Source organism: Anomaloglossus baeobatrachus, chromosome 4 (assembly GCF_048569485.1).
Source record: "Anomaloglossus baeobatrachus isolate aAnoBae1 chromosome 4, aAnoBae1.hap1, whole genome shotgun sequence".
Lineage (NCBI taxonomy): Eukaryota > Metazoa > Chordata > Amphibia > Anura > Aromobatidae > Anomaloglossus > Anomaloglossus baeobatrachus.
Window position 1 is genome coordinate 374,149,750 of NC_134356.1, and position 19,816 is coordinate 374,169,565.

The window sequence follows — 19,816 nt, forward strand, 5'->3', positions numbered from 1 at the left end:
CACAAAGTAAAACACATAGTTTAATAGAAAAAAGATATGGTTTTATTAAAAGTCATAAACATACTTGTAGTGCTGATAACTCTTGTAGTGCTGATAATTTTCTGGTTTAAATTCATGACACTGGTTTGTGTTCTTGCAGAGTTTACAGCATGGAAAGCTGTATATTACAAAGCTAACAATCCCATATACACATTTTATTACTATTTATACAATTACTTTTATTGTTTCCTCCTTCAAATACAAACGTATGTGTTTTAATGTGCATAGACAACCTCTGGAAATGGTCATAGCTGTCTTGTAAAGCAGATTAAATACAGTCAAGTTGCAAATCTTCAAAAAATACTGGAGACCAGATGGCACAAACAATACAGCAAGTTAAAGGATGCCCATAGACATTTTATTTTCTCTAAAGATCCTGCCGGCAAGATTTAGCACATGTATACCAGGGTGGGGCAATTATGGGGACATCTATACCAGGATGGTGCCATTATGGAGACATCTATACCAGGATGGGGCCAGGATGTAAACAATACCAGGATGGGCCATGAAGAGGACATATATACCAAGATATAGCCAGAATGGGGTCATGCACCAGGATGTGGTCATGATGGAACATGTGGGGGCCCAGGCATAAATTATGCAGCGGGGCCCATCGGACCTTAGTTACGCCACTGGCTACATATACATATAGGGTTATTTTTTTTATCAAGGTCAGTAATAAAAAATTTTTGTGTAGATAGCTGGAAAATCAATACCAGCCTCTCTGTCTCATATTGCTCAAGTGTTAATTAGCCACAGACATTACATTTCTCTTGTCTGTACACTCATGCTCTCCTGGTCCTCCTATACACATGTAAGATTGGCACGGTTGAGCATGTATGTGTTCTCAGTTGGGAAAGGGGCTTTTTACTAGTGATTGGCTTATCTCCCTGAGTAAAAAAAAGATTGGGAAGTTGCCCAATCCCTATCTCTTCTGACATCTGCTGTCAATGGATGATCAGGAGGTCCTCATACATATTAGATGGTTAGCTGATCCTGCTGAAATTGTCATATTTTGAAATTATACATCTATAGTGTATGGCCAGCTGTAAGCTCGGGGCCATTAAATGTCAAGTTGTACATGCAGTCCAATTAGTTGACAACATGAAAAGCTGAGGTTAATGATATATAGTCAAGCGGTCGGCCGTATTCAGTGATTGACAGCTAGCTTTGTATGCACATTCTTACAGGGAAGACTGTCAATCACTGAATAGGACCACCCAGTTGTCTCCTATGCATGCAAACAACTGAAATTTAAATTAAGAAATTTCTCACAAAAAATATGTATCAATCCTCCTGCTCCCTAACATTCTGCCTGCAGGTCAGATACCACTTTCATTATGACAGGCTCCCTTTTAACTGAGGGCATAGAAGCGACAAGTCCATTTTTACCCCAGGGTAGCCATCCTTGTGGTCTTAGGGATCAAAATATGTTAACACCTTTCTTACATAATACAAACAAGCCATCAATAAAAGGTACATATACAACCTTATAATTTATTGGGTAGTTCCAAAGCTCATAGTCATATTTTAGATTTATCTTCTTTGAAGCGCAGTTTAGCATTAGTCCAATGCTTGTTTAGTTTTGCCGTGGATCCTATTTTAATAGCCTCTTAGACAAAAATCATACATCTTATTCTTCCATAATCCTCATAGAAAAGTACTTGCAGAATTTATCCCCCAAAATGTGATATCAAAATGATGTAATAAAGTTGCTGTTAAGTTAACACTGTTAATAGGACGCCGCGTGTTTGTCCGGACTCAATCTGAGTTGTATGCTTCTTGTCTCCTTCAATCTTCTCCCACTCATCGTCATCCATCCCTCCATGAATCTGGAATTTCTCCTTTGGACATTCCTCATAGTAACTCCTAACATACCTCCCGACAAACCATCCTTTGTACTCTTGTGGCTCCTTACATTCCAAGCCATTGTAATTTACATTGTAATGATGCTTTAGCCAGTAGAACAAGTAGTGAATGTGGTAGTCACATCTCCAGGGGTTGTCTCTGAGCCATAGCCTTCTCAAAAAGTACAAATCTTCCAAGACACCATATTGGAAATTGAAGAGCTTGTTTTCTGACAAGTCTAATTCATGGAGATTCATGAGACCTGAAAAGGCAGCTATAAATAGGACATGAAAAAAGAGAAGGTGGTTAATATTAATATACATGGTGAGTTATGCATTCCTTAAAGGGGGTTTCCCATGAACCAAGTTAATTTTAAAGTTCGTTTTAATCAATAAGTCTTGGAATCATAATAAGTGCCACAATTGCATGTGTTAGAAATAATGTTCCTGTGGTGAGATAATCTTATATATGTGTCAATGCTATGTACTGTGTAATGGCTGTGTCTGATCGTACAGGGACATGTACTGTCATACCACAGCTCATAGGCAGGGAAGGAAGTAAAAGAGTATAAATTACATTACAGCAGGGGATCATAGATGATTCTTTTTCTGAGGTAAAACATTTCCCTGCCTGTTTTTAAAAATGTTTTATATCAAAGAAAGAATAATTTGAGATCCTGTGCTGTAATGTCTGTACATCAAGTAGCCCAGTAAGTGATACATGGAATCGGGGTCTCTACCGCCTATATTATTCTGCTCTTAGATGCTTACTACTAGATCAGCAACTACTTGTTTTGAGTCATTGCAGGGTGCAAGGGGCTGTCTGGATAACACAAGTTCTACATGAAAGGTGATAATTTGCTGATTGTGACTGGTATTCGACTGCTGGGGCCCACTTAGATTGGCAGATTGGATAATTTTTATCCCCAAGGGGAAACTTTTATTCCCAATACAAAATGACAGGTCAGACTCTCAGCCTCCGATCCCTTCATTCTCTATTGGGCTGTTGGAAAAAGCTGAGCGCAGCACTATGCAGCCCTGTTTGGAATCAGTATACCAACATGTCGAGCATGCACAATGTTGCGCCATCTCATCACGATGGTGTTCATTATCACCATGGCTCAGTGGTTAGAACGGCAGTCTTGCAACACTGGGGTCCTGGGTTCAAATCCCACGAAGGATGTCATCTACAAAGAGTTTATATGTTCTCCCCATGTTTGCATGGGTTTCCTCTGGTTTACTCCCACACTTTAAAGACATACTCATAGGGAATTTAGATTGTGAGCCCCAATTGGGACAGTGTTGCTAATATATGTAAAGTGCTGCGGAATATGTGGCGCAATATAAAAATAAAGATTATTATTATCATTAAATGCCTCTCAAAGAAGTTGCTTATCCCTTGTAGATCAGTTATGACACTAGTGTTGTTTTAATTTATATTTTTAAAATATTTTTAGATGTGTTCTTTATATAAAAACATACAACTAATCTTTTGTCATACATCAAAAACATGGGTAAAAACCAAAAAGCTATGTTACTCAATAATGCAGTGTTAAATTAAATTCATTTTTCTTTTCACACAGGATGTAATTATTACAGTTCGCTTTTGGAGGCTGACTATAAATGTTGCAATTTCTGTTCCAATTTTTGGGAAAATCATAACATTTTAACAAGCATTTGCATGTAGCTTTGTTTGTTTGAAAGGAAACATTTTAAAATTACAACTATTTACTTGCCAGTCTCCTTTGTAATCAAATAATTGTTTACTGTCGCCTTTTCAATTGTCTTAAATGCATAATTTAGAATTTTGCTTTGATTTGTGAATAGCAAGTCAATTACTTGCACTGGATGAGAAATTGCGGTATGTAAGCCAGTTTTACCCTCTACTTAGATACAGCATGTAGAAGAAAAAAAATTAAAACAAAAAGAAGCAAACAAATTAAGGCCACTTTACACGCTACGATATATCTAACGATATGTCGTCGGGGTCACGTCGTTAGTGACGCACATCCGGCCTCGTTTGACATATCCTAGCGTGTAACACAAATGAGCGACTGTGAACGAGCAAAAATACTCACCTTATCGTTGCTCGTTGACACGTCGTTCATCTTCAAAAAATCGAACGTCCTTCTGTGCTCCGGTTGTTTATCGTTCCCGAGGCAGCACACGTCGCTCCATGTGACACCCCTGGAATGATGAACTGCAGCTTACCTGCGTCCCGCCGGCAATGCGGAAGGAAGGAGGTGGGCGGGATGTTTACGTCCTGCTTATCTCCGCCCCTCCGCTTCTATTGGCCGGCCGCTGTGTGACGTCACTGTGACGCCAAACGTCCCTCCCCCTTCAGGAAGAGGATGTTCGCCGCCCACAGCGACGTCGTTCGGGAGGTAAGTACGTGTGATGAGGGTTACAGAGTTTGTGCGACACAGGCAACAAATTGCCCGTATCGCACAAACGATGGGGGCGGGTGCGATCGCACATGCGAATGCACGATAAATTGCAGCGTGTAAAGCAGGCTTTAGACAGGAGGTTTTTTAACTGCACAGATTAGGGGGTTGTTATACAAAATGTTAAAGTATAAAACAGTCAAAAATTGCTAGTCATATACAGTTTAGTGAGTGACCCAGGATGGTTAAAAAAATAAGCTAAATCTTGGGGGTTTCAAATGTACTAAATTCATGATGATACTGGCATGACCAGAACCTTTTTGGAAGACATTCCATCAGGGTACAAAACATTTTTAAAACATTTGACATGTCATAGTTTCATCATTTTTAAGGTTGAACGTAGACATAAGTCCACCAAGTTCAATTTATAATCTAAAATGTTGATCCTGAGGAAGGAAAAAAAAAATCCATGAGGCAGATGCCAATTTACTTAAATTAGGAACAAGCTGCTTTTTAACTCCACATATGACAAATCAGACTAGTTCTCTGGATCAACGTCCCATCACAGAATCTAGTATGCATAATCTGTAACCTTATCTCTTTCAAGAAAGGCATCCAGTACTTTTGTAGCGAATAAACCATAACAATATGTTGTGGCAGAGATTTCCATAGTCTCACTGCTCTCACAGTAAAGAATTGCCATCTGTTATTATGATCACTCACTGAGGGGTACTTTACACGCTGCGACATCGCTAGCAATTGCTAGCGATGTCAAGCGCGATAGCACCCGCCCCCGTCGCACAGCCGATATGTGGTGATCGCTGCCGTAGCGAACATTATCGCTACGGCAGCGTCACACGCACATACCTGCTCTGCGAAGTCGCTGTGACCGGCGACCCGCCTCCTTTCTAAGGGGACGGTTTGTTCATTGTCACAGCGACGTCATAGCAGCGTCACTGAACCGCCACCCAGTAGAAAAGGAGGGGAGGAGATGAGCGGCCGGAACATCCCACCCACCTCCTTCCTTCCTCCTTTTCAGGTGGACGGAGGTAAGGAGATGTTTGTCGATCCAGCGGCGTCACACAGCGATGTGTGCTGCCGCAGGAACGACAAACAACATCGTACCTGCAGCAGCACCGATATTATGGAAATGAGCAATGTGTCAACGAGCAACGATTTTGCACGTTTTTGCGCTCATTGATCGTCACTCATTTGTTTTACACACTGCAATGTTGCTACTGGCACCGGATGTGCGTCACTAATGACGATATATCAGCAGCGATGTCGCAGCGTGTAAAGTACCCCTAAGCCTTGAGGGTTTTGGACTCATAGGGCCTGATTCATAAAGACCAGCATATTTAACACCGATCTTGATTAGCAGATGAGCTAGAGTCAGACACTTCTGATTCAAGAAGAGGCATATGCCTCTTCATGAATCAAGAGGGCCAAACAAGTGCCATACACCTTTTGTGTGCATCATCAATCCTACTCCAGTCCTTGCTAGATTAAGACTTGTGGAGTAGCGAATGCTGCTGCTTGTCATAAATTTGACAAACTGCAGGCTCCATGCCCCCGTCCCACCCCAGTTCTGCTGACTTTGTGGAAACTGGAGCGAAAACGAGAACACTTAAAATTGCATCATTTTAGCACAACCACCAGTTGTGTCAAAATTATATGACTTATTAAAGTTTGTTAAACTAGTATACTGGCATAGCAGCTTTTGAGGCCCATAGACCTTCTACAGATCTGTACATTGCTGTCTGCATTTCTCAGTGAGTTAAGCAGAGCTGGTCACAAATAAAAGGGACACATCACTCAAATACAGTTGTGCTCAAAAGTTTACATACCCCCGCAGATTTTTTGCTTTCTTGGCCTTTTTTTTTCAGAGAATATGAATGATAACACACACACTTTTTTTCCACTCATGATTAGTGGTTGGGTGAAGCCATTTATTGTCAAATTACTGTGTTTCCTCTTTTTAAATCATAATGACAACCAAAAACATCCAAATGACACTGATCAAAAGTTCACATACCCTGGTGATTTTCACCTGATAACATGCACAGAGGTTTACACAAATGAGTATGAATGGCTAATAAAGGTAACATCCTCACCTGTGACCTGTTTGCTTGTAATCAGTGAGTGTGCAAAAGAGCTGAGTGAGTTTCTGGGATCCAGACAGACTCTTGCATCTTTCATCCAGCCACTGACGTTTCTGGATTGTAAGTCACGGGAAAAGCAAAAGAATTGTCAATGGATCTACAGGAAAAGATAGTTCAACCGTATAAAACAGGAAAGGGATACAATAACATATCCAATGAATTAATAATGTCAGTCTGCAGTGTTCAGACTGTGGTTAACAAATGGAAAATGAGGGGCTCTGTAAAAACCAAACCACAATCGGGTAGACCAACAAAAATTTTGGTCACAACTGCCAGGAAAATAGTTAAGTATGTGCCACGCTCACCGGCTCCCCTGCCATGCTTCCCGGCCCCCCTGCCATGCTCACCGGCTCCCCTGCCACGCTTCCCCGCTCTCAGGTCACGCTCCGTCACTCCCGTGCCATGTTTCCCGGTCCCCCGCTCCACAGCCTCCATGCCCCATCACCTGCGGTTTCCAGGCAGTCCGGTCCCCGCTCCCGGCGCCCATCGGCAACGCTGAGCCAGCCCGGCACTCCTGCCTCCTGTGCACCGCTCCCTGCTCTGGCTTCTGGCACCCGGGCCTCGCGCATGCACATTAGGGCGCGCGCGCGGTCATTGACCCTCTCTTAAAGGGCCAGTGTCCTCCAACAGGATATTGAGGAATCAGGTACAGGGTATATAGGGGGATCCTTTCCAAGTGGGCGGGGCCTGTTCTTCGTGTTTGCTAATCTAGGAGTCAGGTCTCCTTGTGTCTTGTGCCATACTTACCTATCTCTCTTGTAGAGTCGCTCCTGTCTCGCCAACCGGTCCTGACGATTCCTGAACCCCGAACGGTGACTGTCTGCCATCCCGTCAGTCCCTACCATCTCCGATCCCTGGATCCGTGTGGTGACCTACCTTCTCGCTCCGTTGGTTCCGGATTCTGCCTGACGTCATCTTAGCCTCCGAACCTGAGCTCCGTCACCCGGACTACCTTCAGAGACTCCGTGGTCCCAGGGACTTCTTCACTCCACTCCTCTGAACGGACTGTCCTGCTACCCGTAGTGCTCCGGCTACCGGGCACCTTGCCCTCGGTGAGGTGTTCAGCCCAGTGGATCCACCTCCTGGGCCTGCCCGTCCACCTGGTCCTAACAGTAAGAACAGGCCATGGATCCCGCCGAAGCACTAGCGGCCCAGCTGGGCAACTTGCAGCAGGAACTCGGACGACAGCGCGAGACCCAGTCCCGCATGCTGGCCTTCATGTCCTCGGTGGATACCCGCCTGAACACGCTGCAAGCAACTGCCATGTCCCTGGCGTCTCAGGCTTCTACAGCACAGTCCACAGCCACAGTTCCCATGGCGGCTACCTCGGAAGCTTCTAAACTCCGCTTGGCCTCTCCACCCCGCTATGCCGGAGATCCTAAGACCTGCAGGGGATTCATAAATCAGTGCTCCCTCCACTTTAAGCTGCTTCCGCACCTCTTTGCCTCCGACCAAGCCAAGGTGGCGTTTGTGATGTCCCATCTGGAGGGTGAGGCACTGGCCTGGATGAACCCCTTGTGGGAGAGGGAGGACCCTGTAACTGCTAACATCCAGGAGTTCCTGCAGGCGTTTAGAACCACCTTTAACGAACCCGGGCGTGCCGCCGCATCCGCCTCATCACTCCTCAGGCTACGTCAGGGGACCATGACGGTGGGGCAGTATGCCATCCGCTTTCGCACCTTGGCCTCAGAATTGGGGTGGAACAATGAAGCCCTCACCGCCGCCTTCTGGGAAGGACTCTCCAGTCGTATTAAGGACGAGCTGGCAGGCCGCGATGTTCCTTCCACACTGGATGCCCTAATTACATTAGCCACCCGCGTGGACCTCAGATTCCAGGACCGATCCAAAGAGGTGTCCCGCGAGAGACGTACGATACGGCATTCCTCTCCTCCGCAGAAGCCCGTCGTACCTCAGTCGGCATCGTCTGGTGTCTCTGTCCACGAACCCATGCAGATTGACCGTCTGAGGCAGTCCGAACAACGTCGAGCAGAACGGCTCGCTAAGGGTCTCTGCTTCTACTGCGGAGAGGGCACACACCTGCTACGTTCCTGTCCAGAGAGGCTGGGAAACTCCAAAGCCTAGGGTTGGTAGGAGAGGCCACCCTAGGTGCTGGGACTCTCTCAGACCCGGTTACGTGGACCGTTCAAGTGACAACGGGAGAGACGCGGTTCACGGCCGAGGTGTACCTCGATTCCGGGGCAGCAGGCAATTTCATCCAGCAGGCCACGGTGGACAAGTACCAGGTGCCGGTTACTCCACTCGACAAACCCCTTGTGATTGCCTCTGTAGATGGGAGACCCCTCTCTGACACCATCTCGTGGATCACCAAGCCAGTAGAACTACGTATCGGTGCCCTGCACACCGAGAACATCACTCTCTACGTCCTCCCACACATGTCTCATCAAATCCTGCTGGGACTCCCCTGGTTACGGACACACGAACCGTCGGTCAGCTGGCGTACTGGCGAAATTACCCGATGGGGCTCCTCTTGCCACGAGAACTGCCTGAAGTCCATACAGCCCATCCGACGACCTCCTTTTCCGGAGTCCCTACCAGGACTGCCTTCGGCCTATTGGTCCTTCGCGGACGTCTTTGATAAAAAGGAGTCAGAGGTACTGCCGCCACATCATCCTTACGACTGTGCCATCGACCTACTCCCGGGAACTACACCACCTCGAGGACGGATATATCCTTTGTCCCCTGCTGAAACAAGGACCATGTCTGCCTACATCACTGAGAACCTGGCAAGGGGATTCATCCGGAGATCCTCCTCTCCTGCTGGAGCAGGCTTCTTCTTCGTTAAGAAGAAAGAGGGCGACCTGCGCCCATGCATTGACTACCGGGGATTGAACCAAATCACCGTAAAAAATAAATACCCCCTGCCGCTCATCCCTGAATTGTTTGATCGGTTTAGAGGAGCTCGTGTGTTTACCAAGTTGGATCTTCGGGGTGCCTACAACCTGGTCCGCATCCGCTCTGGGGACGAATGGAAGACCGCATTCAATACTCGCGATGGGCAGTACGAATACTGTGTGATGCCCTTCGGCCTGTGTAACGCACCAGCAGTCTTTCAAGAATTGGTGAACGACGTGTTCCGGGACCTTCTCTACGTCTGTGTGGTGGTGTATCTGGATGACATCCTGGTCTTCTCTCCGGACCTCCAGACCCACAGAGAGAACGTGCATCTGGTACTACAAAGGCTGAGAGAGAATCGTCTGTACGCCAAGTACGAGAAGTGTGTCTTCGAGCAGTCTTCTCTTCCCTTCCTGGGTTACATAATCTCCGATACCGGTCTGCAGATGGACCCAGAGAAGGTCTCTTCCATTCTCAACTGGCCCCCTCCTTCCGGACTGAAGGCAATCCAACGGTTTCTTGGATTTGCAAACTATTACCGTCAGTTCATCCCTCACTTCTCTGCCCTGACTGCGCCTCTCTCCGCCTTGACCAAGAAGGGGGCTAATCCAAAGGACTGGTCACCTGTGTCCGACGCCGCGTTTGGCTCCCTGAAACAGGCATTTGCTTCCTCCCCTGTGCTCCACCGTCCTGAGTTAAACCGACAGTTCACCTTGGAGGTGGATGCCTCCTCCTCGGGAGCCGGAGCAGTGCTCATGCAGAAGTCCTCCTCCGGGAAGATGGTTACTTGCGGTTTCTACTCCAAGAGCTTCTCAGCGCCTGAACGCAACTACACCATCGGTGACCAAGAGCTATTAGCAGTCAAACTGGCTCTGGAGGAGTGGCGCTACCTTCTGGAGGGAGCAGTGTACCCCGTGATCATTTACACGGACCACAAGAACCTGGAACACCTGCGGTCTGCTCAGCGATTGAACCCACGACAAGCCAGGTGGTCTTTGTTCTTTGCCAGGTTCGATTTTCAGCTCCATTTTCGGCCCGCGGATAAGAATGTGCGAGCAGATGCCTTGTCCAGGTCATTCGTGCCCATGGAACAGGAGGAGGAGACATCCCAGCCCATCATCCGCCCAAGTAAAATCATTCCGGTGGCCCCTGTCACCCTGGCCCAGATACCACCCGGGAAGACCTATGTCTCTGAGACTGACAGACAAAAAGTGTTGCATTGGGGCCATGCCTCGAAAATAGCCGGCCATGCTGGTCAGAAGAGAACATGGAGTACAATTGTACGTCACTACTGGTGGCCATCCCTTCGCACGGACGTCGCGTCTTTTGTCTCAGCCTGCTCCTCTTGTGCCCGGAACAAGACGCCCAAACACCTGCCATATAGTCGCCTTCTGTCTCTGCCAAGTCCCTCCGTTCCGTGGCAACACATTGCAATGGACTTTATTACAGACTTGCCCTTGTCCGCCGGACACACAGTCATATGGGTCGTGGTGGATCGGTTCTCCAAAATGGCTCATTTCGTCCCTATGGCTGGACTGCCCTCTGCCCAGGAACTCGCTGACGCCTACATACAGCACATCTTCCGGTTGCATGGCTTTCCATCACACATAGTGTCCGACAGAGGAACTCAGTTTACCTCCCGCTTCTGGAGGGCCCTCTGCAAACATCTGGGAGTGGCTCTGGACTTTTCTTCAGCCTACCATCCTCAGTCGAATGGCCAAGTGGAACGAGTCAATCAGATCCTGACCTCCTTCTTGCGTCACTACGTTAACACCCATCACGACGACTGGTCCACGCTCCTTCCTTGGGCTGAATTCTCCCATAACCACCACGTCAGTGAGTCCTCCTCCAGCTCTCCCTTCCATGTCGTTTACGGACTTCAGCCTTCCGTCCCATTACCTGTATCTTCTTCTTCGGATGTCCCTGCTGCTGATGCTGTAGTCCATGACTTTACAACAATTTGGGACTCTGTCAAGACGTCCCTTGGACGTGCTTCCCTGCGGATGAAGAGACACGCAGACAAGAGGCGTCTGGATCCTCCGTGTTTCTCTCCAGGAGATCTGGTCTGGCTTGCTTCCAAATACGTCAGATTGAATCTACCATCATACAAGCTGGGTCCTCGCTACATCGGGCCGTTTTAAAGTCATCAGCAAAATAAATGAGGTCTCCTACAAGCTGCAGCTCCTGGCCACGATGAGGATACCCAACTCCTTCCACGTCTCCCTGCTCAAGCCGATTGTCCTTGGTCCCTTCTCCGCTGCTGCCAGTTCTGCTCCTCCTCCTATTGCTGATGATGACATCTATGCGGTAAGGGATATCGTGGCCATGAAGACCGTGCGGGGCCGACAGTTCTTCCTGGTGGACTGGGTATGGTCCTGAGGATAGGTCCTGGGAACCCCGGGAGAATGTGGGTACTCCCCTGATACGTGCTTTCCTGTCCCGGGTGCGGGGAGGGGGGCGTGGGGGAGGGGGTACTGTCACGCTCACCGGCTCCCCTGCCATGCTTCCCGGCCCCCCTGCCATGCTCACCGGCTCCCCTGCCACGCTTCCCCGCTCTCAGGTCACGCTCCGTCACTCCCGTGCCATGTTTCCCGGTCCCCCGCTCCACAGCCTCCATGCCCCATCACCTGCGGTCTCCAGGCAGCCCGGTCCCCGCTCCCGGCGCCCATCGGCAACGCTGAGCCAGCCTGGCACTCCTGCCTCCTGTGCACCGCTCCCTGCTCTGGCTTCTGGCACCCGGGCCTCGCGCATGCGCATTAGGGCGCGTGCGCGGTCATTGACCCTCTCTTAAAGGGCCAGTGTCCTCCAACAGGATATTGAGGAATCAGGTACAGGGTATATAGGGGGATCCTTTCCAAGTGGGCGGGGCCTGTTCTTCGTGTTTGCTAATCTAGGAGTCAGGTCTCCTTGTGTCTTGTGCCATACTTACCTATCTCTCTTGTAGAGTCGCTCCTGTCTCGCCAACCGGTCCTGACGATTCCCGAACCCCGAACGGTGACTGTCTGCCATCCCGTCAGTCCCTACCATCTCCGATCCCTGGATCCGTGTGGTGACCCACCTTCTCGCTCCGTTGGTTCCGGATTCTGCCTGACGTCATCTCGGCCTCCGAACCTGAGCTCCGTCACCCGGACTACCTTCAGAGACTCCGTGGTCCCAGGGACTTCTTCACTCCACTCCTCTGAACGGACTGTCCTGCTACCCGTAGTGCTCCGGCTACCAGGCACCTTGCCCTCGGTGAGGTGTTCAGCCCAGTGGATCCACCTCCTGGGCCTGCCCGTCCACCTGGTCCTAACAGTATGCAAAGAAAAACCTGCAAATAACATCAGCTGAAATACAGGACTCGCTGAAAACTAGCAGTTAAGATCTGGGGTATGTGAACTTTTATCAGGGTCATTTGGATGTTTTTGGTTATCATTATGATTTAAAAAGAGAAAACACAGTAGTTTGACAATAAATGGCTTCACCCAACCACTAACCATGAGTGGAAAAATATATTTTGTGTTATCATTCATATTATCTGAAAAAGGCCAAGAAAACAAAAAATCTGCTGGGGTATGTAAACTTTTGAGCACAACTGTAAGTGCTTCTATGTTTTCAATTTAGTGGTCAGTGACGTCTCAATCATACCGTGAATTATTAACACTTCAAAACTGTTACTACGCTATGTAAGATTTTCTTTTGAAAAAAACCTTCTATGTAAAGAAAATCTTTTGCTACTGTCCAGTATTATGAAGGAACAGAGGTGTGATAGAGAGACTGCTGCTGGTTGTTTTTCATCACATAGGACAAATGATTTTTTTTCCTTAAAAGGAATCTGTTATGTCCCCAAATGCTATTAACCTGCAGATATGTAGTTAATCTGCAGGTTAATGGCGTTTACAATGCCATGCACCTGCCGCACTTAAAGGCTGGCCACCAGGAAGAAATAAACTTCCTACTGGTAGCCTCTGGCTTTCAGTCACCGCTCAGTACATAGTGAGCAGGAGCGGTAACCATGCCACCACAACTGACTGACAACTGGCTCTGTACTGATACACTGTTGAGCTGGCTATCAGTCAGTAACAGGGTGTTGTTACAGCTGCTGCTCACTGAGCGGTGACTGAAGCTGTGCCCTTATGGCTAAGAGTCGGAGGCTGCCGAGAGGAATGAAGTTAATAATTTCCTCCCCGTAGCCAGACTTTTCAGTCAGGTGGCTGGGCAGGTTCAAATGCTATTAATGTACAGATTAACCCTATATTGCAGGTTATTAGCATTTGGGGACATGACAGGAGTTTTCAAAGCTCAGAATATTGATGGCCTATCCTTATTAAGGCACTCAAAGTCCTGTATACAGGAATGCTCCAAGATCCCACAGAAAGTGTTTTTCTTTATAGAAGATGTTCAACCAAGAGTGGGAATGTTGAAAGAAGCCGATGGGAACAAACTAACTGAGCCAGAGTAGATCTAAGAAAAATGGAAAGAATACATGGAGTACCTCTACAAGAATGACTCAGTGATATGGAAAGAAATTGAGACTGGAAATGATAGCGAACCGAACATCTTGAAAGACAAAATTGTTGCTTCAATGTCTTAAAACAAAGCACCTGGATATGGCAGTATTCCAATTGAGCTAATAAAGTTTTCTAAAACAATAGTTGATGCCATCATACACTTGGGTCAAGGTATATGGAGTACTGGTAAATGGCCAAAGGCAGGGAGAAGATTGTTTTTTATTCCTACTCCAAAGAAGGGAGATGCTACCAACTGTGGAAACTATTGGACTATTGTGTTGATAGCATATGCCAGCAAAATACTACTCAATATCCTAAAAATCAATAATAAAGTCACTAGACAAGGTCTTCATATCAAAGAACATTTCACTGGCGACGAAGACACTACCGTACATAATCTGTTCTTTTCAGTAGTAACATATGGATGCGAAACATGGTTGATTAAGAAACAAGACAATATCAACGCCTTTGAAATGTGGTGCTGGAGAAGGATGTTATCAATATGGAAAGAAGAACAAACAAATCAATTTTGGAACAAATCAAGCCAGACATGTTACTTGAACCAAGGATCACCAAACTACGACTTGCCTACATTGGGCTCATCATACAATGAGAGCAATCACTGGAGAAGAACATCATGTTTGGAAGAATAGAAGGAACAAGGCGAAGGGGAAAACCAGTAAACCAATGGCTTGACACTATCAAGATAATGGCAGAGAAGATCCTGGTTGACCTATCTAGGCTTGCACAAGATCGATCTTCCTACAAATCGTTCATCAAGTCGCCATGGCTTGAGATTGAGCTGAAGGCCATTAAACAATATTCATTACATGGGGTTGCCATTATTTTTTTTTAACCCATGTTTTAAAGAAGTCTCTCCAGAAAGCTTTTTTCCTTCAAAAATAAAAAGGGGGCAAATTAATAGTAGTCTCTATGTCCTCCATATCCCTCTGTAAACTTTGCATTTTGGACATTCGCCCAAAGGTCAGCACACAATTCAGTTTATTTCACTGCCTTAACACAGTGTAAGATACGAATGCGCTGACTATTAGAGTGATCTGCGATGTAAGGGTATCAGGGGGTGATATGTCAAAACTCACCTGATGGACCCACTCAGCTATGATTTTCATACAGCACAAGAATTTTTTTACGGTTTACTCTGCTATAGTAATCATATATTGAAAGCTCTTCAAAGTATTAGCAAGGGGATGACATGGGAAAACCTTATAATAAGTTCCCTATAAGAAAAGAAAAGTCCCTTAAAGTTTCCATATTTTTTTAATTTTCCTCCATGGGAATATACAGTTTGTCCTGCTTTATTCAAAATGTCACTCACTGTATGTATAGTTTATTTAAATTATTGAACGGTGAAATTGAAGTCAGTTAGGAGGAATCGCTCAGATTGGGAAGTGACTACAGTAATTTTTTATTTTGCTTTCCCCATCCTGAGCCCATACACAATAAGTTGTAAAGTAGGTTCAAAAAGAGGGACACTAAAACAATTAACCATTTACATAATTTGTTAGAAATGAGTGTTGCTTAATGTGGATACTGGATAGAAATCTGATAATGTAAATGGAAAATGTGCCAGTTCTCATGAGTCATGTGTGGTAAGTGTGCAGATCTCCCCTCCCGATCTCTCATTCTGTGCAGTTATGCCTCATGATCTATTCCTAGAGCTATTCTCCACTGCTAAACTAAGAACTGTGCTTATACGTGTTGGAGAGACAGTTCTTCCTGTAGAGACACATTTATTTGTCCTACTTTGCTCCTTAAATGCCCCTTTTTCATGGAACAGACAAATAAATTTGCCTTAATACTTTATTGCTTCAGAATGTGTTTTACTGTTTCTTCAGAGTGTAGTAATCTCAAAATAGCATATTATTACATGTTAAAGGGAACCTGTCAGGTGCAAAATGCACCCATACCCATGAGCAGTTGTGGATGCATATTGCTAATCCCTGCCTAACTGTCCCTGTATCATACAGTCCCTGACAGAATTTTATCCATGTTATGTAAATAAAAGCTTATAACCTGACTTTAAATTCATCCATTGGTTTTATAAATTACTCTTCTGAAAGCTGAAACCCTCCCAAATTTGGTTTAGGTTATGAAAATAAAGTTGCTACAAAGCTGAAATATTGATCATTTAATGAACACAGAAAGGTCAGATTTTGGCAAGACAAAAGTTTTGTCGCCTTGTCATATAATGCACCCAATCCTAGTTTACATCCTCACCTATGCTCACTAAATGATCGGTTAATTAGTGGGTGTGTATAAAAAGAAACTCAGCACCCCAGACCTTCACTTGAACTGCAACTTGACCTCTGACAACATGCCAAAAATCCACCCTGCGACCAAAGCCTTGATTATCAAGAGGCTGAAGACCAGATCCACTGCAGAGGTGGCTGGCACCTTTAATGTGTCTCAGCATCAAGTATAAAGAATTAAAAAAAGATTTGAAGAGACTGGAGATGTTTTTGACAAGCCCAGGTCCGGCAGACCCCACAACACAACTGCTCAGGAGGAATGTTTGTTGGCTAGAAAATCCAAAGCCAGCCTCTCTTTCACTGCAGAAGAGCTCTAAAAGGCCTGGTCACCTCAAGTCCCTGTGTCAACTAGAACAGTTTGTAGGATTCTGCCTCGAAATGGCCTCCATGGTCGAATCAGTGCCCAGAACCCTGCAAAATTCCAAATTCCTAATAGTACAAAAAGGCCCTCATATCGCACGACCTGCACTCCATTCTATACCGGGCGCTCTTGTCATACCAATGAACAGAAAACAAGAATCATTACAAATTCAAAAAGCCACAAACAAATGGACTTAAAGGAGCTATTATCCAAACATAACTGCAGGGAGTTTCCCAGCTAAGCAACTGCGAGAGAAAATCCCTGCAAGCAAATAAACTGAAAACAACCACAGCAAATGACAAACTCAGATAACAGTAAAAGAACCAAACAACAAATAAAGAGCAAAGCACTTATCTGGGGTAGATGTGGTGTGGAGCAGAATGAAGCAGGCTGGTGAACAAAGAACAACTGACATCCGGCCTAGCCTGCTATCAGACCAGGATTTAAATAAGCAGAGAGTTAGCAATGGAAACGCCCATTGCTCAACACACCTGGTCTATGTCCAAACCATTCCTGGCCATAAGAGGGAGACTCCCAGCAGCCAAAGCATAACTGACATTCACAACAGTACCCCCCCCTTGAGGAGGGGTCACCGAACCCTCACCAATGCCACCAGGTCGCTCGGGATGAGTATGATGGAAGGCGCGAACCAACCTGTCCGCATGAATGTCAGAAGCCACAACCCAAGAGTTATCCTCCTGCCCATAACCCTTCCATTTCACAAGGTACTGAAGCTGACACCTACTGCGACGGGAATCCAGAATTTTTTCAACCTCATACTCCAGATCCCCTTGTACCAAAACAGGGTCAGGAGGCGCTGCAGTAGGAACTGTTGGCTCCAACTGTTGGCTTCAACAAGGACTTATGGAAGACATTGTGAATCTTAAATGACACAGGCAGAGTCAAATGGAAAGATACAGGGTTGATAATCTCTGAAATCTTATAAGGTCCAATAAATCTGGGCTTAAATTTAGGAGATGGAACTCTCATAGGAATATTTTTAGAGGACAACCGAACCATGTCCCCCACTTTAAACTGGGGACCAACAGTCCGACGCCGGTAGGCAAACTTTTGGGCAGTTTCTTGGGACTTGAACAATTTATCCATCACCTGCCCCCAAATCTGCTGCATTCTGTTTACCACCGAATCCACTCCTGGACAGTCAGACGCCTCAAGCTGCCCCGAGAGGAACCTGGGGTGATACCCAAAATTGCAGAAAAAGGGGGATACCAATGTGGTAGAGCTAGCTCTATTGTTAAGGGCAAATTCAGCCAAAGGCAACAACACATAGACTTAAAGGAGCTACACTCCAAACATAACTGCAGGGAGTTTCCCAGCTAAGCAACTGCGAGGGAAAATCCCTGCAAGCAAATAAACTGAAAACAACCACAGCAAATGACAAACTCAGATAAGATTAAAAGAACCAAACAACAAATAAAAAGCAAAGCACTTATCTGGGGTAGATGTGGTGTGGAGCAGAATGAAGCAGGCTGGTGAACAAAGAACAACTGACATCCGGCCTAGCCTGCTATCAGACCAGGATTTAAATAAGCAGAGAGTTAGCAATGGAAACGCCCATTGCTCAGCACACCTGGTCTATGTCCAAACCATTCCTGGCCACAAGAGGGAGCCTCCCAGCAGCCAAAGCATAACTGAACTGACATTCACAACAGCTCCCATACTGTAATAATATCCCCTTTTGTGGCACCAATATTGTAAAAATGTCCCTCATACTGGTGGTATTCACATAGATATAAAATATAAACAAACAATCCTTCTCACTCTTCCCTGCTCCTACGGCAAACAGTGTCCCCTTACTCCTCTATAGTTGGCGCAGGTTGGCAGGGCACAACAGTGCAGTGATGTTGTGCACTGCCGGTGATGAGCAAGCAGACATCAGATGCTGGTCTCTGATTGGACGGTGACTTGTGTAGGTACAACAATGCAGGGAACCAGTGGCTCTCTGCTCTGCAATACATTTTAACTAAATGTACATCCAAGAATGCAGATCATGCTGAAAATAGTACTAGCATTAGTGTAACCCTTTCCTTTATGGGCCTAATCACAATATCGCACATACCTGTTCAGTGACGTTGCTGTTGCTGCTGAACAATCCCTCCTTTAAGGGGGAGGTGCGTTCGGCATCACAGAGATGTCACAAAACGGCCGTCCAATAGAAAAGGAGGGGAGGATATGAGCGGCCGGAACATGCCGGCCACCTCCTTCCTTCCTTCTTTTCCGGTGGTAGGTAGGATGATGTTCGTCGTTCCTGCGGTGTCACACACAGTGATGTGTGGTGCCGCAGGAACGACGAACAACCAGCAGCATGCACCACCAACGATATTATGAAAAGGAGCGACGTGTCAACAAGCAACGATTTTTGCCATTTTTGCGATCGTTGATCGTCGCTCCTAGCTGTCACACGCTGCGATGTCGCCAACGACGCCGGATGTGCGTCACAAACACCGTGACCCCGATGATATATCGTTAGCGATGTTGCAGCGTGTAAAGCTCCCTTTAGGACGCAGACCCTCATAATGTAAGGGTTTAATGTGGGAATAATATATCAGATAATGTGAAATGATAGGTACCCATTAAGAACTTTTGAACTCTGAAGCTCAGTTCGCTAGAAAAAAATACAAATTCTATTCCGCTATCTGTACAGTGCATTAAAATGTTTTTTTAATCTAATTTGCACTTACCTGGGTCTACAAATTCTATCCCGTTATTGCTCAGGTTTAAAATCTCAAGATTTTGAATATCTTTAAACTGATTTGCTTGCAGCCGTCTGATTTTATTGCTGGAGAGATCCAGTTTTATGATGTCTGGAGAAATGTCAGTTGGAACTTGTTGTAACTCTAAAAGAGTAAAAATAATCATTTCTTGTGGTTTTATCACTATCACCTTAACACAGCTGTGATTGTCTTACTGTATGATTCCGTAATGCATAAACCATTCTCACTGAAGCAATCTAAAATAATATAAGGGTTGGTCAGCAGGCTGAAAACCGCATGGTATGCCTATTTACAGCTAAAGAATAGTGATGAGTGAGCACTACCATGCTCGGTAATCATAACAAGCAGTTGGATGCTCGGATGGGCGCGACTTGAGTACCTGAGCATAATGGAAGTCAATGAAGGACTCTAGCATTTTTTAGAGAAATCTTAGGGTATCATCCAAGCATCCAACTGCTTGTCCTGAGTACCAAGTACCTGACCATGGTAGTGCTCGCTCATCACTATTCCATAGCTGTCTTAGCTGTCTTTCATTGACTTCTATTATATTCAAGTACATTTTTTGTGTTTATTTGTTAAAATATTTTACATTTGGTGAAAATTTTGCAATTTTCAAACTTTTAATTTTAATAACTTTAAACCAGAGTTATGTCACACACAATAGTTGCTAAATAA

The 19,816-nt window shown here is 45.8% G+C and overlaps 2 protein-coding genes across 3 annotated transcripts in view; one reads left to right on the top strand and one right to left on the bottom strand.

Annotated features, from left to right (window-relative positions):
* The window catches only part of FBXL13 (F-box and leucine rich repeat protein 13), a 400,423-nt gene that overhangs the window by 182,425 nt on the left and 198,182 nt on the right, over positions 1-19,816 (top strand). The window lies entirely within an intron of this gene.
* The window catches only part of LRRC17 (leucine rich repeat containing 17), a 94,400-nt gene continuing 74,627 nt past the window's right edge, over positions 44-19,816 (bottom strand). For both annotated transcript variants that reach the window (XM_075345191.1, XM_075345192.1), the window contains exons 3-4: positions 19,109-19,264; positions 44-2,161 (exon numbers count right to left, since the gene is read on the bottom strand). In XM_075345191.1, coding sequence (XP_075201306.1) covers positions 1,758-2,161; positions 19,109-19,264 — 560 coding nt within the window. In that variant the 3' untranslated portion in view covers positions 44-1,757. The remainder of the gene's footprint in view (positions 2,162-19,108; positions 19,265-19,816) is intronic.